At 38.0% G+C, this 19419-nt stretch overlaps 2 protein-coding genes across 4 annotated transcripts in view; both read left to right on the forward strand.

The window, feature by feature from the left end:
- The first annotated feature begins 775 nt into the window (after positions 1 to 775).
- LOC102080321 (WD repeat-containing protein 49) lies at positions 776 to 14326 on the forward strand. 2 transcript variants are annotated; one of them, XM_013274364.3, is made up of 16 exons: positions 776 to 991; positions 1076 to 1181; positions 2587 to 2738; positions 2937 to 3039; positions 3180 to 3286; positions 3404 to 3483; positions 3587 to 3641; positions 3727 to 3772; positions 4152 to 4211; positions 8276 to 8438; positions 8517 to 8612; positions 8714 to 8772; positions 9484 to 9616; positions 9718 to 9757; positions 10531 to 10619; positions 11355 to 14326. In XM_013274364.3, exons 1-16 carry the CDS (start codon positions 951 to 953, stop codon positions 11570 to 11572), a joined length of 1548 nt encoding a protein of 515 aa, XP_013129818.1. In that variant the 5' UTR covers positions 776 to 950; the 3' UTR covers positions 11573 to 14326. The 2 variants fall into 2 exon arrangements, with proteins under 2 accessions (XP_013129818.1, XP_025753816.1); XM_025898031.1 differs by lacking the exon at positions 9718 to 9757 and having other exon boundaries at positions 11355 to 11444.
- A 4223-nt stretch (positions 14327 to 18549) lies between these two features.
- b3glcta (beta 3-glucosyltransferase a) overlaps positions 18550 to 19419 on the forward strand; it is a 71041-nt gene continuing 70171 nt past the window's right edge. Inside the window, exon 1 of one of the 2 annotated variants that reach the window (XM_005455002.4) lies at positions 18550 to 18888. In XM_005455002.4, the coding sequence (XP_005455059.1) occupies positions 18825 to 18888 (64 nt within the window). In that variant the 5' untranslated portion in view covers positions 18550 to 18824. The remainder of the gene's footprint in view (positions 18889 to 19419) is intronic. The other variant, XM_025898368.1, reaches the window with a different exon arrangement.

The following is a 19419-nucleotide window of genomic DNA, read 5'->3' on the forward strand; positions in this document are numbered from 1 at the left end:
CCAAACGTGGCTTTTATTAGATGGAAGGTTCATCATGACTGGGTGACACAGGTGACATTTTACCCTTCTGTGGTTATGCTCCATACGAAGAAATATATTGAGCTTTGGTCATGGTGTGATATTTTACCTATATTATGAAATGAAAGTCCTAAAACAGAAACATTTCTTTCCCAATTTAGATTAAATATTTTCATAGTCTTCAGGTTGTTGTCTCCTCATCAAATGAAGAATCTTCTTCTCTTGTTATAGGTAATTTCTGTTCAGCTCTATTTCCGTCTTTCAGATATTCAGCACAATACCAGAAAATCATACATTTATTGTTGTTACTTGGATGTACATATTTACTTGTCTGTTTTGGATGCATACAGAGTGTCTGTAATGAGAGGACCAAACCGAAAATCACGCATCCTTAAGATGGTCGTTAAAAAATAGATTTAAAAAATCAACTCCTTTGTATTCTACAGTGTTCAGTAATTAAACCCAGTGTTGAACATTAGGTAGCCTGGATGGATAGCTGTGAGAAATGACTCATGATGACTCATCTATCACAAATTCACCAATCTATTCCCACCTGTCTGTGTGCGTGATCACCCCGTATGTGGGCATGTCCACTTGCAGACTTGGTCATTTATTCTGATAATGACTTACCCTTGGTGCAAAAGGCATGTTTTGATTGATGCTTGTACACAAAGCCTAAATAAAATGTGTATTGTCTATGTTTTGTTTTGTTTTGTTTTTTTCCTTCTTGAGGCTGCCTGCTGCCTTTAACAGATGCTGAGCAACAGTTGAGTGAAATTAAAGAGACCTGTTATGAAGGTAAATCCAAGAAGATCCAACTGAGTTGGACACCACAGGTCCGGGCATCATGTGATCAGACTGTCTTTAGCATCTACAAAGGTGTCAGGACCTTTGACCTCTGTCAGAGGCACAGATTGCTGATTACTGGAGGCATGGATAAACTTATACGCCTGTGGAATCCACATTATTCTGGGTAAGGGACCTGAAGTCACTGGGATTTTGTTCTTTGAAGTATCATGTTTTTAAAACATAATAATTTTTTCAATTTCAATTTTAGAAAACCGACTGGTATTTTGAAAGGCCACTCTGCTCCTATCGTCTCCATCCGCATCTCCTCAGAAGACAATCAAATCTTCTCTGTCTCAACAGACTGCACTGTGAAAGTGACTGATGACTCATTTTTATGTTTTACATGTGATTTTATGTTTTCCAAATTATACAAATGATTTATGATTCTTATTGTTGTACAGTCATCAAGCTTGTGGGCATGTCTCCAACAGTGTTAGAAAACTTGATATAAGGTTAACTTTGCATTAGATTTACAACTTAAGTCTAGCTTAGTTTCCTATTCATTTTTCAGTTTAGTGCCACCATGTTCCAGTGGGGATATATATACTTTTCTTTTTAGTCCACTGCATTTTAAATTTGACAGTGAGTTGCAATTGTATCACAGTACTTGATAGATGATTACAGATGAATCATAATAATAAGGATTCAGTGGTACAATATAATACTGATAGAAGCCATCTGACTGTATATACGGTCACATAAAAAAGAAAGTTTCTATGCTGTTCTGTGAAAAAGTAAGTGCCCCGTTAGTGTTGGCCTGGGCTGCTAATCAAGCACACTTGACTGACCGATCATCATTAAGTTTGCTAATTTGGAGCAATAATTGTGTGTTAATACAATGATCAATCTTCCCAGGAGTAGACAAATTCACCCCAAGGTCAGACCATGCAATTCTCAGAGAAAGTAGAAAAACTCCAAGAGCTAAATCTCAGACACTACAGGTCAGAGTTAGCATATGAAATGTTCATGACGGTACAATTATTAAAAAAAAAAAAAAAAAAAAAAAAAAAAAGACTGTTCTTGTTGCTGGGAGAAAGCCTCTTCTTTCTACAAAGAACAGCAACATGGTTTAGGATTGCAAAGCTGCATTTTAACAAATCACAAGACATCTGAAATAATGTTCCTTGTACACACCAGACCAAAGTGGAGCTCTCTAGCCACAATGAATGATGCTATGTTTGGCAAATATCAAACACAGCATATTAGAACAAAAACCTCATGCGAACAGTTGAGCATGGTGGTGGAGGTGTGATGATTTGGGCTTGTATTGCACTGGACCTGGGCACCTTACAGTCACAGAGTAAGCTATAAATTCCTCTGTATACCAAAGTATTCTAGAGACAAATGTGAGGCCATCTGTTGGACAGCTGAAGCTTAAAGGGGGTTATGCAACAGAACCGTTATCCCAGACACATCACTAAATCTGATTTGTCTGGTGAGTGGGCCAAAATTCCAGCCCACCAGTTTCTCATACACCAATATGAGAAGCTGATCAAGTCATAAAGAAAATGATTACTTGAAGTTTTTGCTACTAAAGGTGAATATGCAAAGTATTGAACACATAGTATTTAGATGTAGGATGTAAAAAATATATTTTTCACATAACTGTATAACTCTACTATATTTTATTCTCTCATAAGACATAATTTATACTGTGGTTAAAAGGGTAAACAGTAAACAGTGTGAGGTCTTTCACTGCTGTTCATCTGTTTACTTCAGATTTGGCATCTTCAGGATCAGTGTTGCCTGTTTACAGCAGACCCCAAAGCAAGCCGGATTCATGGTGATATATCTGCATGCGCATATTCCACTGCAATGAAGTCTCTGTATATTGCAGCGGACTGTATGACTATGCTCCCTCTGAAGTTAAGGTAGGATGTCATGCCTTTGAGCTCAGTTAGCGAGGGGATCTAATATGCTCTGAAGTTCAATACAGCTGTTGATTTTAAACTAAAATCCTGCTTTCCATCAGAACATGGAGATTTATTTTTGCAGAGATGACTGTGTCTCCTTAATACTAATCTCACTCTAGTTATTTCATTCATCTTCTTATCTTTTTCTTCTGTCAGGCAGCGGCTTCACCGTCACTTCACTGTTTCTCATAATGAGCCTGTTTCGTGCTGCGGTTACAGTAAGGAGTTTCGTCAGGTAGTCAGCTGCACTGAAGGATCTGTGAGTAAATTACTGCTTTGCAACACGTTAACCACCTTAGGAGGAAATGAATCCAGTGTCTGTTAAAACACATACCCACCATCATATTAGATATTCTGAAAATCAAGTGTTTAATAAACCTGAGCTGTTGCTGGTTTTAGGTTGTGAGAGTCTGGGATTTTGACACTGGGTGTCAACGTTTTGAGTTTGGTGGCACTCGCGAACTGTCTTCTATTACTTGTTTGACATTTGATCCCAAAGGGAGAAGGTATGATACAATATTTAGTTTCACCTTTTATATAATATAATAAGCCACTACCTTATCATACTTATAGTACGTTGCCATAAGATGCCATTCTCACATCGTATCTTCTTGAGTCTGCAGACTCGTCACTGGTGGAAGAGATGGATCTTTAAAGGTCTGGAACTTCAACAATGGTCTATGCCTGAAGACATTAAAGAAAGGTATGGGTTTCTTTTTTCTTTTTCTTTTACTCTCTCAGAAAGTTTGAAACACTAAATTATCTGATCATTGAAAAGTTACTTTGAATTTTTATTCTCCCTGTAGATGGTGAATGTCGTGAGGTGTGTGACTGCATCTTTCTCCAAGTCCACAGGAATTTGTGAGTAATGATGTGATATTTGGAAGTGTTTTTGGCTTAGAATAAATTTGAATCCACGCTGAGCTTGTGCAATTTATGTTTGAAGCTATGTGATGTCAGTGGGAAGGGACCGGAAGATTGACATTTACCCAGTGAGTACAAAAGAAATGAACGAATTCAAGGTATTATTTGTCAGTTGTATTTCAGAAATCCCCATCCAATTATTTCTTCTTTCCTCCATCCTTCCATCATGTTGCATCCTATTTGCATTTGTTTACACTGTCATTACCAGCTAACCTCCATTCTGAAATAGAAAAAAAAGACAGTTCATATCACATATGCCCTTCTTAAAATTGTTTTATAAAACCAGATAAATGAGGGAGAAAAATGGTGCACATTTTTAATCCCATGTCTAATGACACGTTTTATCCTTAAAGGATGTTTTAAAGATGAAGGGACAAAAAGGTATTGCTAATATAAAAAATACAAAATGCCTCCCTGTTTGCTGATTAAACGTCTGTATTTTGTCAGGACATACCTGAGGATCCTCATCATGTCCAGAGGCCACAGGCTTCATGGCAGGATGATCTGGTAATTACGAACACTACTACAAATATTCTTTTGACAACAAGTCTAACAGCAGAAGTTATTGTTAAAAAGGTGTTTAGTGCCCTCTGATCGAGCTTGTGTTCCTTTGTGACATGTATTTTAGGTGAAGCTGATGTCAGCCAAAGCACGGGCTTTTGTACTAAAGTGAAAAAAGGGCAAAGTGAGTCTAGTGGAACACATTAAAAAACCAGAGTTGTAGTCTATCTAGCTGAATCACACCCTTATTTGTGTCAAATTATCTTGGTGAAGTCAGTGTGTTGTTTTAAATATACATTGGAGATTATTCAACAATGCACATGATCATAGCATGGAACATAATCTTATAATAACTGTTATAACCTGGTTGTATACAAAATATTGAATCACATCCACCATTAAAATGCTTTTCATACAACAATTGTAATGCATTCTCATCATGTGCCAGTGCAAATTCCTGGACTGCCAGAGCATTTTGCTGGTCATACTTTTGTGTGAAATTTTAAATGCGGAAAATTGCCAATGACACAGTGTGGTATTGCTACATTTAAGTAAAAGAAAATAGCTACACCTACCTCTTGTATTTCTAGACAAGCTGAAGCCTGCATCTGATTTTTCAGTACCTACTTAGGTTTGCCTGTGTAATCAGAATGCTACACACCACACCGTGGTGCATTTTATCCTTCCTGTCACAGAACAAATCATCTTTGTACATTATTTAGTAGGGGCTGCCGGGCCAGTCCTGACCATGCTTTGCCTCAGTCACTGTTGCACCTACAAACAGTGAAAATAAAGCTTCCCTACTGGTCCTGTGTTCATATTATACAGACATATAAAGAATACTATAGTCTTAAGAAAGTCCAAAGAATAATTTTTGCTGACTGGCTGAAAAGCTCAGAGGGAGAGATGGGTAACAAAGCTTCCCTGATCTCTGCCCTGCTGTGTTGCATTGCCTGCAGACAGATTTTAAACTCAAGCAGTGAAATATCCCTTCCCGCCTCACTCTCCTCTCCTAACCTCAGTTTTGCACCTTTACTCCTCTCATAAAATTGTCCTCATAAATGTCTGACAATACTTAACTATGCTGGCATTTTACTAATTTTATTCCATACACATCAGCGTCCTCACATCACTTCTTTGGGTCTTAGTTCCAGTGCAGCTGAACTCTAACCTGTCACCTATACTTGCATTTCATGGCACGCTCTGCTCCACACAATCTGAGATTCTGCTGAAATGAGGATATTTCTCTCACTGATTTAGTCCAGAATGCAGACCTTGAACACTAATATTACAGTGTCTTATAAGGTTTCCTATTATTTTGTGTATACATAAAATAATATCATTGTTTGTTCCTAAAGAAAAAATACTTGAAAATTGGTTAAATCTTATTGCAATACCATTAAAATGCAATCTTCTCTTGATGAAGAATCAGAGAAGATGCGTTCTTTTACCACCTTCTAGTGTATTAATAAACAAGGACTCTATGTTCTTATATAATGGCATTTGGAGATGAATATTGCTGACATATATGTAGTTAAAAGATTCCGAAGTATGTTTTGTTCTATTTTAAGACACAAGAGGAAAGCTCACTATAATCTCTTTTGTCTGACCATCATATCTGAATATGATGAGGCAATGCAAATCTGCACCCCAAAAAACAAATTATGCTGCTTTGGACACTAAACAATTAATCCCCTCCGCAGACCAAGTGAATCCTCACTTCATTACCAGGTAAAACTGCCAAGTGCTCAGATTTCTTTCCATTTTCTTGAAGGTGACTAGTGCTCTCAAAGCTGCGTAATCAACCCCTCCAAATATCAGCTCATAAATTACAGTTTTTGTTTCATCTGATCTCACCTGACTAATTTGGTGGAGTTATCTCTGACAGCGGGACACAGTTCTGCATACATGAGCTGCAGGAGAAAAACTGATTCTCATTAATGCCGTATGATTCATTGAATGAGGCAACTCCCATGCCCTTCCATCTCTTTCATTATGCCTCATGGTTCCTTTCACCCTCAAAGACGCCCATTAGCAGAGCAGAAAGGCTACATTACAGTGGCCAAGAAGAAAAGTGACCCCTTTGATTATCTACAGCGGGCTCTCTTGAAATTGTTTTTCATTAATGGCCTGGAGGAGGAAGATCAATGGGTTGTTTTATATGTACTGCTCTCCTCCCCATTACCCACTGAGCCTCCAGTTCAGTGTGAATTTTTCAGTTCCTCCAGATGGTCAGTATTGTGTTGCATCTCATTAAACTTTAAAAACATGACCTAGTTCCGCTAAATATTTCACTTTGGCACGGAATATAATCTAAGTTCAAAATGCCATCTGCTTTTTCCGGTTCGTGGTGTATACAGTTTCACATTGGCAGCATCACTCCAAGCAAAATCCTCCTGTTGAGTGCAGTGAGAAATAGGCACACGAAGAATGAGATGAATCACTTTGTATCAGTGTGTGAAGTACAGCAGCAGGAGTAATGTTTGGCTTGTCTGCTTGCTCAGGGGTTTGACATCAAATGAGTTGCTAATCCATGTGTGACATATTTGGCTCGAATATTTTAGGCAAAATCAAGACTTCAGTGAAAACTCTTTGACATTGATATTAGGCCTGAAATAACTCAAAATATTCTCTATCCTGGTTCCTCCCAGCTCTTTAATCCTTTGATTTTTCATTTCCTGTAAATTATTGGTTAACAGAAGTTGACCTTTCTGGCATTTACTTTTTCTACGAGGTGCACAAACTTCTTGATCATTTTTAAGCTAATAAGATTAAGGAATTGTTTTGGCAATATTTTACAAAGTATTCACAATCACACAGAGTTAAATGAGAACACTGATATATTGTTCAAATTGCGCTGGTTGTATAATTTGTTTCCTTTTCCTTTCTTTCTTTTTTTAATATATGAAAGAACTGAGAAATGACATAAGTTAATCAAGCTAACTCTTAGAGGTCCCGTATATGATTTGTATCAGTGGATATAGAACATGTGTAGGATTCATTGTTTACTAAAACGTGTTTAGGAATAAAAATCAAGTGAGAAACGGTTGGTTTCCAAAAGAAATAGTACTTCTTCAGAAACATGTGCATGTATTCAAATTGTTATGTATTTAAGTAGTTATAAGCTGTTACTGTAATGTAGATAACACACAATGAAATATAATGAAATAACATATGTGTATGTGAATAGAATCCCCATTAATAGTTCCATATATATACATTTGTGTGTATGTATGCTATCAATCCCAAAAAATAGAACATAGTTTTACTGATTGAACACAGAGTGTTACAATCACTTTGACCTTCCTATCAATCTATTGCCCTTGAATGAAGTGTCAGAGGTAAAATGTGACATGATATTTTAAATAATTATATAGTACTTGTTATATGTTGACGATACACACCACACTTGTGTGACGACCCACTGCACCCTGCCTTCCTTTTGGCTTATGTATGTCTTGTTTGCAGGCGTTGGAGAGGCGGAGTTCCTGTTTATGATCAGTGACACTGGCAAAACCTGGGCCAGTGTGCCAGGACTCTATATAAAAAGCCTCTAGGGCACAGTCATTTTTTTTGGCTCTGAGACACCATTTTAGACTTTAGACTTTTTTAGACTTTGGCTGCGTTAGGTTTGACTTTTGCTTTTGACACTATTACATGCCACTATATCTTTCCACTCATCCACTCCCTAACACTACTGATGGTACTGACTACACACACCACTGTTTGTTTTTGACAGAAGGGTTCTTTTGGGTTTTATTTGTTTAAAAGAATAAAGCAGCTTGGAATACATTCCTAACCATGTCTGGGCTTTTTGTCATGATGTGCGGCCCAGTTCGTGACACTTGTAAAAAGCAGTTTCTGAGTACTAAGACCTTTTCCCCATTTTGATGTCATGTTGTTAACACGATCCCACTCTACCCCACTCTACCATAACCATAAGCTATGCATTTTACCTTGTGTAAAGATAGATAGAAACTACTCAGAATAACTCAAACTGGACTGCAGTTTTTGGTTTAGGATTAATCATTTTGCAATTATACTGACACTAACAGTTTGCCTCTCCTCAGAAAAATGGACACAAGGATGACATCCTTTGTATGGCACAGTGTCCCCCATCTTTTGTGGCCACTGGCAGCTCTGATGGCGAGATTATAGTGTGGAACGTGGATTCTGGACGTATACAGTGTCGGTTTGTTAGTCCTATTGTAGCTGAACAGCAAGATGTTAAAGGTGATTTTGGAGCTTCAAAGTGAAATTTACTGTGATCAAATCACTGCATTTGTCTCACATTTTCTCTCTCTCAATTAGGTCTGGATACGAGTGTTCCAAGCATAGTTTTCCTGAAGGATCCCTATTTAAAGCAGTTTTCCTCAACTACAGCTCTCCTGTCATCTGGGGCCGAAGGTCAGTGCTATAAACAGGTCTAATAAGCAAGACTGCACTTGTGCAACCTTACAGAGTGTCCTCCATTACAATGTTAATTATATATTTTTCTCTTCTTAAAGGCTGTGTAAATCTCTGGAATGTGATCGGCGGAGGAAAGTTTGTTAGCAGCTTCAAAGCTGTAAGATCTTTTACTCTGCAATGTTTCCCTGTTTCCCTTTCGGCAATCAAGGAATACTTATTTTCTTTCTCTTATCTTTAAAACAGCTGAATAAAAGCAGGATAATATATAGTCTGCATGTTCTTTGCTTAGCTCTAGATTTTAAGAAACTACCAGGTACATTCCTTGCAGCTAAGTAATGCAAAGCAGGGCCTCTTGCTTTGGGAGGTGGGTGAACATGAGGACATCCAAGCAGTTCTCCAACCTCCTCAAAGCTGAAATAAAACACACTGTATGCCTAAACAATTCTGCTGAAGTCAGCACAAATAACACAAGAAGCAGCACAAAAATATTAACAAAGACCTGCAAAAATCTTCAGAATCAAAACAGTTGTTGGTTTCACCCGTGTTTATTAACCAACCATCAATGGGTCGCATATTTGCAATTTTTTTTGTTAACAGTCAATACAGCTTTTATTCTATTATGTATATGTCATATTATTTGAAGAGGAACATTATTCAGTGAAATGTAGGCTATTAAGTCCCTCGGCGGGGAAGGTAACATTTGGTCACGACGGGGGAGATAAGTGTTATTGTTTGATTTTGTTCCTTTTATTCTGTTCATTTGAGCTGAAGAGAGCCATTACTGAATAATGAATTTCAATAATCAGTGATCGGTCTGTACAGAAGTATTAAGTAAATTCCAATTTTTATTTCCATCTGCACTTTGTAGTCCAAATTTCAACAAAAGATAACGAAACTGGCCAAAACAGAGAAGGATGTTCTGCTGTACATGGCTGACAGAATTGGTTACATCTATGTCTACAGCATGGAAAACCTAGACCCTGAGAAGACATCACTAAGAGGTTAGTATATTATTTTTTCTTTGATTTCTTCTTTGGTTTGGCAAATGGTGAAATTTAGATATTCTCTTTATCAGGACACTTTTTTTCCTTTATTCCTTTAGCTGAAACCTTTTGGCGCGCCCACACCAACACAGTTACTGGGTATGTAAAATACAGAAATAGAGCAGAGCATTAATTCAGGCGGGTCACAAAATCAAGCTCAGTCTCAAGCCAGGCAGCTGATATCAGTGCCAGCCCACACGAGCCACTCTTCTAGGATCCAATTCACACATTTCATATAGGACATGGTATTTAAGCTGTTTTAGTCTGCTTTACTGTGTATCTGCAAACTGCTTTGCAACCCACCTCCAGGCCAGCTCCTCTTTTCATGCTGTGTCTGACTTAATCAGTGTCATATGTGTTATCATTGGTGCCTGCTCTTTTCGCTCAGAGGTCTTGCTGCTACTCTCCCCACCTCTGGCTTTACATGTATGCATTTGAAAGAGTAGGAAGGCACAGAAAAGAGCCATACCATGAAATATAAATTACTACAGCTGGAAATGTCATCCCTTTTTTGACTATAGTGGACCTGACTGAATTAGACTCTTTGTGTGCTTAACTTTTAGTTAGTTGCATGCTTAAAATTCCTCATGGGTACATCCTTAGTGAATCCACTCATTCTCAGTCTGAGGTGTCAGCAGCAGCTGCAGCAGCAGCAACAGAAACAGCTTACCGGTAACTTCCTTCTGCTGCAGTACATAAACAAAGTATAGAAGAGACTGCATGTGGGAAGGGCTTAAACGTACAATCAGTATAGGTGAGAAGCTGCCCACGGTGCATCTGCCATCTTACGTACCAACAGGGTAGATGATTTAGTGTGTTCTGCCAGAAATGCCTTCTCCCATTTCATCTCATGTCTCTTTATTCTGGTCCAGCCTGCATGTTGTTGACAATGATCAAGTGGTGCTTACCTCATCCACTGACTACACGGTGCGTCTTTGGAGTGCACAAGGAGAATTCATAGGTAGGTGACATTTTCCACATGTCAATCCTCCTGTTCTAGACTTTATTAAACAAAACAGCATTAATGTTAATGAATTCAGTGTGAGGGACATGGCTCAACTGACCAACTGGAGGGGTTGGGGGTCAACTCTTTCTGTATTATGCATATGCTCTGTCAGCTTCAAGTACCCATTAGGTATAATTAAATAGGCAGTACTCCTACAATACCTGCTGTTTGGTTTGGTGCTGGTTTGTGTGGCAGCAACTGGAGCAGAAGAGCTGTAACAGTTTGGTTAGAATTGTAATTGCTTCTTTCCAAACCAAAAGAGGACGTTTAAACAAACCAGCTGGAAAACAGTGAAGTGGGAGCCTTCTGAAGCTGGAGTCCTTAGGAAAATGTGTTTGATATCAAGTTTTCATCACAGAGACACATAAATATCCTTTTAAAACTCAATTTGAGCCACCACTTTGAGCCAGATGCATTTTAATAAAGAGTTTCATCCACTGACTGAATTGCAAAGAAAACTGAAAGCAAAATTCAAACAATAATTTCCCTTTTTTTGTTATTTACAGGACAGCAAACCTCTTAGAAGGTCTGCTGCCCAGTTGGATAGCACTGTAGAAAAATGACTTTAAATGGATTCAGACATTGTGACATTTTAAGAAGCCGTAGTTTTGGCCATGTCACTTGTGTTCAGCACCACGCTGTGCAAACTGGTAAAATATCAAAACTGATCATTTAGTTCCCTCCCCACAGGCACCTTTGGGCAGGCTGAGAGCTGGAGCATTCACATCTCTTCGTCCTGGATTCATCCTGGTGTCCCCTATGAGGTTCTGACTGATCCGCTGAGTATGCCAGATCATGAAATTTTGAATGTAAAAACAGGTCTATCTCAAGCAATCAATCCTGACATGACTGAGGAGGATAGAGGGGAACTAAAGGTGAACTGCATTATTTCACAAAAACTTACCTGAGCTGTGCAAGATACGGTATCCCCCCTTTGTCACTTCCCCTGCAAAAAAACAGAAGAAGAAAAAAGATGCAAATTTTGCTGAAAGGAATAGAAGACTGGGTGAGACAGAGTTATAACTATTCTTATGGCAAAGACTACTGTACATACGCAATACAAGTCTTAACTCAGTCTCAGCTGAAAAAAGTGGGAGATTTAAATTTAGAGCAAGTGTGTCTTCTTTTGCATTTCAGACTTTGCGATGAAATTGTCAGGCATACTAACAAGCTATCGAACCACTCCGCTCTGAAATGCTTTGATGCTGTGGCGCCACCACACACCAGTGAACCACCTGACCTCTCCCTCGCTTCTATTGATCCTATCATAAGCAGCACTGATGAACTGAGTCAACTGAAAAAAATGAAACTGTATTGATCAGTATTGGGAAACTGGGTCATTGCAGCATCCAATACTTTTAAAGACAGAACATGGAATATACAGTAGAATGAAAAAATAGTGAAAAATTAGGCCTCATGTAATCATATACAGTTGACTCTCTCATCAGGAAAATCAAACCAAGTTCATTAAACCAACAAAGACAGCACGAGTTCACCCAAAAGGAGATTTATATAATTTATGGAAGATGTGGAGCTGTTCATATTCAGGAGGACACTGGGTCACCTGCTGTTACAAAAATTTGTTCTGCTCTCATTTCTATTTTGAAACACTTTTGATCTCATTGCTGACATGAAGCAAAGTAGGAAGCAGCACTGCTGAATTTTGACACTCATTACTTTAAACTGTTAAGATGACATTTTCTTCCGTGTCACTGAGTAAACAAATTTAGCTACTGATTTTTTTCAAAAAATACCTTTGTGTTGAACAAACAGAAAAAAAAACATGCTAAATTTTATTTTTATAGCCTAGTCAAATATTAAAGCACAGCATTTCATTCTTTCAAAGGATGATTATTTTTCAAATCTCTGTACTTTATAATTAGTATCTAAATTCATAAGAACAGATCCCACACACACCTGCATTTATCTGAGAGAAATGACGAAGCAACAGGGAATGATCACCTGACATTTCTCTTTAAAACATCTTATAGCTCATACTTTTAGTTACAACCTAAAATGTTATTGTTTTCACTTCCACTGTTTTTACTTACATCATGAATCAGTTACTCAGAGTCACCAAAATATAATTGGTTAGTAAATATTTAAATGTAGGAGAGCATGCGAAAACATTAATTCATTGATACTTTTCTTTCTTTCTTTTTGTTGTTTGCTTGAGAATTTAACATTATTGGGGGAAAAAAACAGAATCGTAGAAAAAAAATGGGTTTCAATTAGCAAAACTCTGGTTTGCACACTTTAATGAGATTTTTAACCAAAATATATGTATATGTGCATGTAGATTTATATGTCCATTATTCATGATTTTTTTTTTTTCGGACTAACATACAGTACTGTGCAAAAGTCTTGATCCACTCCTATTTCTTTATATTTTGGTTGCAAGAAGTCAGACTTTTGTCATTTTTTTAAAGTGGCCTTTAAAAAATAATAATAGTAATTCTCCAGACTTTCCGAAGGTCGTTAAAAGACAGCACTGACTTATGAATCATTCAAGCATTAAAAAGTCACCCAGTGCAAGGGAAGAACCAGTGCCATATGCTCACCAGACAACTTAGCAAAGAACCAATTTTAATTGTATTTTAGGTGCTTAGTTAGCTGCCTGTCACAAAAACAAATAATTTGTTTTTGTTTTGAATGTAGAAAACAATTACACAGTACTGTGCAAACGTTTTAGGCAGGTGAGGATGCTGTAAACAAAGAATGCTTTCAAAAATGGAAGTGTTAATCAGTTATTTTCATCAATCAGCAAAATGCACTGAATTAACAAAAGAAAAATCTAAATCAAATCAATATTTGGTGAGACCAAACAGCATCAATTCTTCTAGGTACACTTACACACAGTTTTTGAAGGAATTCAGCTCGTAGATTGTTCCAAACATCCTGGAGAACTGACCACAGTTCCTTCTGTCTCTTCATGTAATCCCAGACACACTCGATGATGTTGAGATCAGGGCTCTGTGGGGGCCATACCTGAAGATAGTTTTTACTGTACCTGAAGATAGTTCTTATATTTATATACTTATATATATATGGAGGTCAAGAAAGAGGTACAACAGTGAGTGTCTACAACCATCTGTTTGGGCAGAATTTCAGCCAGTGTTGTTGGGAATCTTGTCAAAATTGATAGAATTGGGAACACAAAAAAGTGCCACTATGCAAAACATCCGACTGACAATGACTTCATTTATCAGCATAACAATGATCCCAAAGAAGAAATGCATACCTGGATAGAAAAACACATAATGGGCCTCTATCAGCCACGGGCTGATGTCCTCAGAGTTCCAACCTTAACATTACTGAAGCAGTGTGGGATCATCTTGACAGAGAATGGAACAAAACAACCAACATCCAAAGAAGAGCTTTGAATGTCCTTCAGGAAGCCTGGAGAACTATTCATGAAGACTACTTACTTAAAGAAAGTACAAGAGTGCTTATCTAAGAGAGTTCAGGCTGTTTTGAAGAATAAAGGTTCAATATTGACTTTCAAGATCAATAGCACTGTATAAACATATACATTGTATGTCAGTGCATATCAATAAATTACCCCATCCACAGTACTGTACATTGTCTTCTTAATAAAAGTCTGCTTGCTTTCAGATTTTTCATTCTTATCATTTAGAAATAAAGCATTGCAGTTTACATTAAATGCCCTTCTCTGTTTTTCTGTTTTGAGCACATGAATGAGAAGGATCTATCTGATCCTTGAGTCTAAACAGGAGACATTTGCTTGACGTATAACAGAGATGGAGACTTTCATCAGAATAAAGACAATGGCAAATTAAGCGAAAAAAACAAAACAGAAATTATCTTTATGTTTAGTGACTGTGGTAAAAAGATGTGTCTAATACATCCAAAACATTCCATGTGATTCACATCACATTTTCATACTTATTAAACCATTTAGTGACCCGTATAGATTGGAGTCTCATCATCCTGGAAGAGACCACTCATCGGGATAGAAATGTTTCATCACAGGATAAAGGCTAATCTCTCACAACCATTCTGTATTGATTTCCCTCTAAGGGGACAAGTGGATCCTGATTCTCTTAGTAAAAAAGTTCCAAGAGCCACCAAATCACTTCACTGTAGGGGTCAGGGGTTTTAATTTGTCACCTGCCTGTATAAACCAAGTAGTGTGGATGGCAATATTTTAGAAGGAATTTATGCATGTATTTCAGGTAAAAGTAAGGGGAATGCACCGCTGTAGACGGAGTCATCTTTGTGAAAACAAAATGAAATGTGACATAAAATGAAAAATGAGGGAACGAGATAGTGTGCATAGTGTGTAGTTCATCAAGTAAATTGTCACTTTGGTATTTATTTATTTTCTTCTGGACCTCCATAGAAACAATATCCATGGAGAACTTTAAAACCTGCAATCCATCATCCTTTTTCTTACACACACATTCACACACACGCACCTGAATAGTCCCCAGTCCTTCTCTTACTGGGAAAGTATGAGGGTTTGTAATATAATGTTAACAAACAATAATTAGAAGAGAAACCCAGGGGAGGTCATGCACGTCTGATTTGTTTTTTGATTACAGTAACGATTAAATCTTATAATAGTTTATGTTTATAGTTAATAACATTATAATTACAGTTTAAAGCTCTACAGAAATTCACATTAGTTACACATTTAGGACACAAAAATATGCTAATGTTATTATTTAATGTTAAATATAGACAGAAAATGTAGTAACTTCAGTGACAGTGGACTGGGGGCAAGTTGCTTCATATGTTAGCACTTAGAAACCAGTCAAGTTGACTTTGTCTCTGTAAAATCAAGTCACCGTCACTGTTCACAAACTTGCTCTTTCATGTACTGTCACTGGAGGAAAAAAAAACTAAATCCGGTAAGACACTGTCTTGATTTTCTTGTTTCTAGCTGCGTTCATAGTCACAAATCTGTCAAAGTGCATCTGAATGAATGCTGCCTTCACAGGATGTTGGAAAACATGTTTCTCACATCCCACATGAAAGATGAATAACAGAAAGCAGTGAATTTGAGCCACCCCAGTTGCCAAAATGTAACATTTATAGAGCTTGGAGCACAGAGATGCTGTCACCAATTGAAATTCAAAGTCAATTGGGCCTATTCTTCTGTATAATGATAAAAAGACATTTTGATTTTCATTACTTGTTTTAGTTTTAACAGTGATTTTTTCCCCCATTAAATCACAATAAGCAAATAACAATAAAAAAAAAGAGCTACTGCTGATGCCTAACTTGTACAGGATCATTAAGAGCTAAGCTATATTGCAGCCCTCAGAAAAGCATTCATTTTCCAAGGATGAAAAAAATGATGAAAAAAGAAATACAAGAGAAAAAAACTAAAAAAAACTAAACAAAAACTAAAATGCAATATAGTAAACATGCTATAATGTTAGTTAAGCTTCTGTTTCAGATGCAAAAATGTCTCCTCAATTTTAAGATATGTTCCCATAACGTCACATTTTACAACATAGTGACATGGCTACAGAAAGCTATTGATTTGGTTACTCATACCATAACTGAAGAAGCTCAATATTACCATATTCTCAATAGAACAAGGTAATATTATGCAGCTGGTAACGGCTATGTTACGACTTAACACAGTTTCAGACCCAGCACATAAGGGTTTTAAGTTATTGTGCTAATTAGGCCCCTGCTCACATTTTGCTGGGAATTAATGACGTAACTAATCCACTGTCTCCTAATTAGAACGATAAAGGTGTAAGCTGTCCCAGTCTCACAAGTTCAAATTAACTCCAGATATGAAGGAACCAGAGTCTGTTCAGGAGAAGTGTAATCAGGCAAAAGTGCACATTGACTTTGTAGAGGTTTTACTATATATACATTTCTTGTCATAGCAGGAAACAGTAAGACATAATAACATGGAAACAGTAAACTAGATGCACAACACTATCATGACATTGAAGGAGCTAAAGAAGTGTTTTGTTTTTTCTATTGAACTTACATACACTCACCAGTTTCATTATATATACTTTGCAAGTATGGGGTTGGATCTTCTTTTGCCTTCTGAACTGCCTTTTAATTCATGGCCCAGATCCAACAAGGTGCTAGAAACATTCCTCACAAATTTTGGTCCATATTGACATGGTAGCATCACAGTTGCTGCAGATTTGTGAGCTGTGTATCCATGAGCACGATCTCTGTTCCACCACACCCCAGTGCTCTATTTGGATTGAGCTGTGGTGACTGTGGAGGTCATCTGAATTCAGTGAACTTATCGTCGTGTTCAGAAAACTAGTATGAGATCATTTGAGCTCATGACATGGTGCATTATCCTGTTGGAAGCAGACATCGTGAACCATGCTTTCATGTTGTTTGTACCAGATTTTGACCCGACCACCTGAATGCCATAGCAGAAATCAAGCCTCGTCACACCAAGTAACATTTTTTTTTTCTTCTGTTTGTCCAATTTTGGTGAGTCTGTGTGAATTTTAGCCTCAGTTTCCTCTTCTTAGCTTACAGAAGTGGTGCTCAGAGTGATCTTCTTCTACTATAACCCATCTGCTTTAATGTTCAGTCACAGTCTGCATATGTTGGTTGTAACGAGTGGTTATTTGAGTTATTTGGCTTCCTACCAGCTTGAAGCATTCTAGTCATTCTCCTCTGACCTCAACAAGGCCTTTTCACCCCGTTTCCCAAAGAACTGCTACTCCATTGGTTTTTGTTCTTTTGGACAATTCTCTGTAAACCCTAGAAAAGGTTGTGTGGGAAATTCCCAGTAGATCAGCAGTTAGTGAAGTACTCAGAGCAGCCTGTCTGATACCAGCAAGAGTCAGAGTCACTTGAATTCCATTCTGATGCTCATTTTGATCTTCGGCAGGTCATATATGAATATATACCTAAATAGACTGAACTGATATTTGAGATATAAGATATTTGCATTAGCAAATAACTGAACAAGTGCACCTAAATAAAAAACAACAACAACAACAACAAAACAACTAATGGCATGTATAAAAAACAATGTGAAAAATGAAGACTTTGGAAAATGTGAGTCAGAAACATGGCGACAGCTGCTTTATGGGGATCTATAAAAATCTACAAAGAAGTGTTGGGTGAATGTGGAGAGTTTTTGATAAATGTCTTCCTGTGGTTTCTTTATGTGCAAAACCAACAGTCTGCATTGCTGTATATAGCAGATCTGCACATCATTATTATCAGGAACGTAAGTTGTGACCTCTTACTGACATTTTCCAGGAATATATTTCAACATAAAGCAAGGAAACCACTCAATGAAATTCTAACAATGGCTGCATCCTACTTAGGCGTCCTAGTTCCAGGATCCGGCAATTATCTAAGCTGACCTAGTGGCATGGTTTATAAGAAGGCATACATGAAACCAATTAGTACATGTCATTAGTTGCCCATGTGATTTCCTCTGGTAAGACATGACAAATGTTTACTGTGGGGGAGGAAGTGACAAAACTGTACAGAAAACTGAACAGAGTAGAACTGGAACTACATAATCGATTAGTTACTCAGGTAAACATAACATTTCTAACAGGCTAGCGAACATTTCTTGATACCAGCTTCTTAACTGTGTGGATGTGGTACTCCGTTAATTAATAGTAAACTTTATAAAGTTGGATTATTTGGGTGGATTTTTTTTAGCATTTTGAATTCTCTAAAGTTATGGCTATGCTTTAGTTGGAGCTATGGGTTAAATTTTAAGCAACTCACAGCTTTAAAAAAAAAAAATTATTTAATAAAAATTATAAATATAACCTTTGATAAACCTACACTGACCATTTCGAACACGTTTTGATTCCCCCCCCCCAAAAAAGACTGCTCGGTAAGATGTATTTCCAGCTCTAGTGCTAAGTCGGGAGTTTCACGGGAGCACTTGAAGGCAGCAGCAGTAAGCCTCCAGTAAGCGTTTCTGTTTTTTCCACCATCTGGCCGGGCAGCCTGTCAGCTGAGCTCAGTGAATTCATCCCGCCAGCAGAGCGCGTCCCTGCGCCTCGTACAGAAAGTGGAGATGCCTCCTACCGGAGCACAGATCTACTCCCCGTTTTCCGTGAAACTGTGAAAAGGAAAAGCCCAGTTGTTTGTTTTTTAACAGTCAGAAAGCCCATGCTCTGCGAGCTTCCTCCACCACCTACACAGCTCAAATAGGACTCTCCCAGGATGCTGTCGAACAGCCCACACGTCGGTCACAAAGTGGCAGGCTGTTTGCTTTTCCTCTCTTTCTGTAAGTACTCACTTTACTTTCTAATCTTCAAGTCAGGGGGCTCGGACCAGACAGCTGTGAGGGACGTAACGATCCCGCCAACAGTAAACAGTTTGTTCCGTTTTTCAAGGCGAAGCTGATTTTTGTTTGGAAACAAGGGACAATGTTGCGCTTGATACAGTTTTGCCAACAGCGCGAAGAGGCGAGCTGCGAGTGTATTTTCTTAAGTGTGAAGTGCGGAACCATGATCCGCCTCAACTTCCTGAGGAGTTTAAAGGCGATTTGCACTCACCGGGTGCCATGTGGCTTTATGTAGACCAATGAGTTTATATTAGAGTTAACGGCAGAGGAGAGGGTTTGGAAGCTCTCTCGTGGCATTTCTGTTGAAATCTATCCCCCCCTCGCGACAAGCGGGGCTGCTTTTTTCCCTGACATATCGACGTTGCACCGACAGGAGTCAAGCCCGAGGATCAATGCACCTCAGGCTACAGCTCCCAAAAGCTTTAAGTTGGGGGTTTCTTTGTCGCCCTGGATGTGCGCTTGGAATTTAAA

The sequence above is a fragment of the Oreochromis niloticus genome, linkage group LG14 (assembly GCF_001858045.2).
Source record: "Oreochromis niloticus isolate F11D_XX linkage group LG14, O_niloticus_UMD_NMBU, whole genome shotgun sequence".
NCBI classification, from domain to species: domain Eukaryota; kingdom Metazoa; phylum Chordata; class Actinopteri; order Cichliformes; family Cichlidae; genus Oreochromis; species Oreochromis niloticus.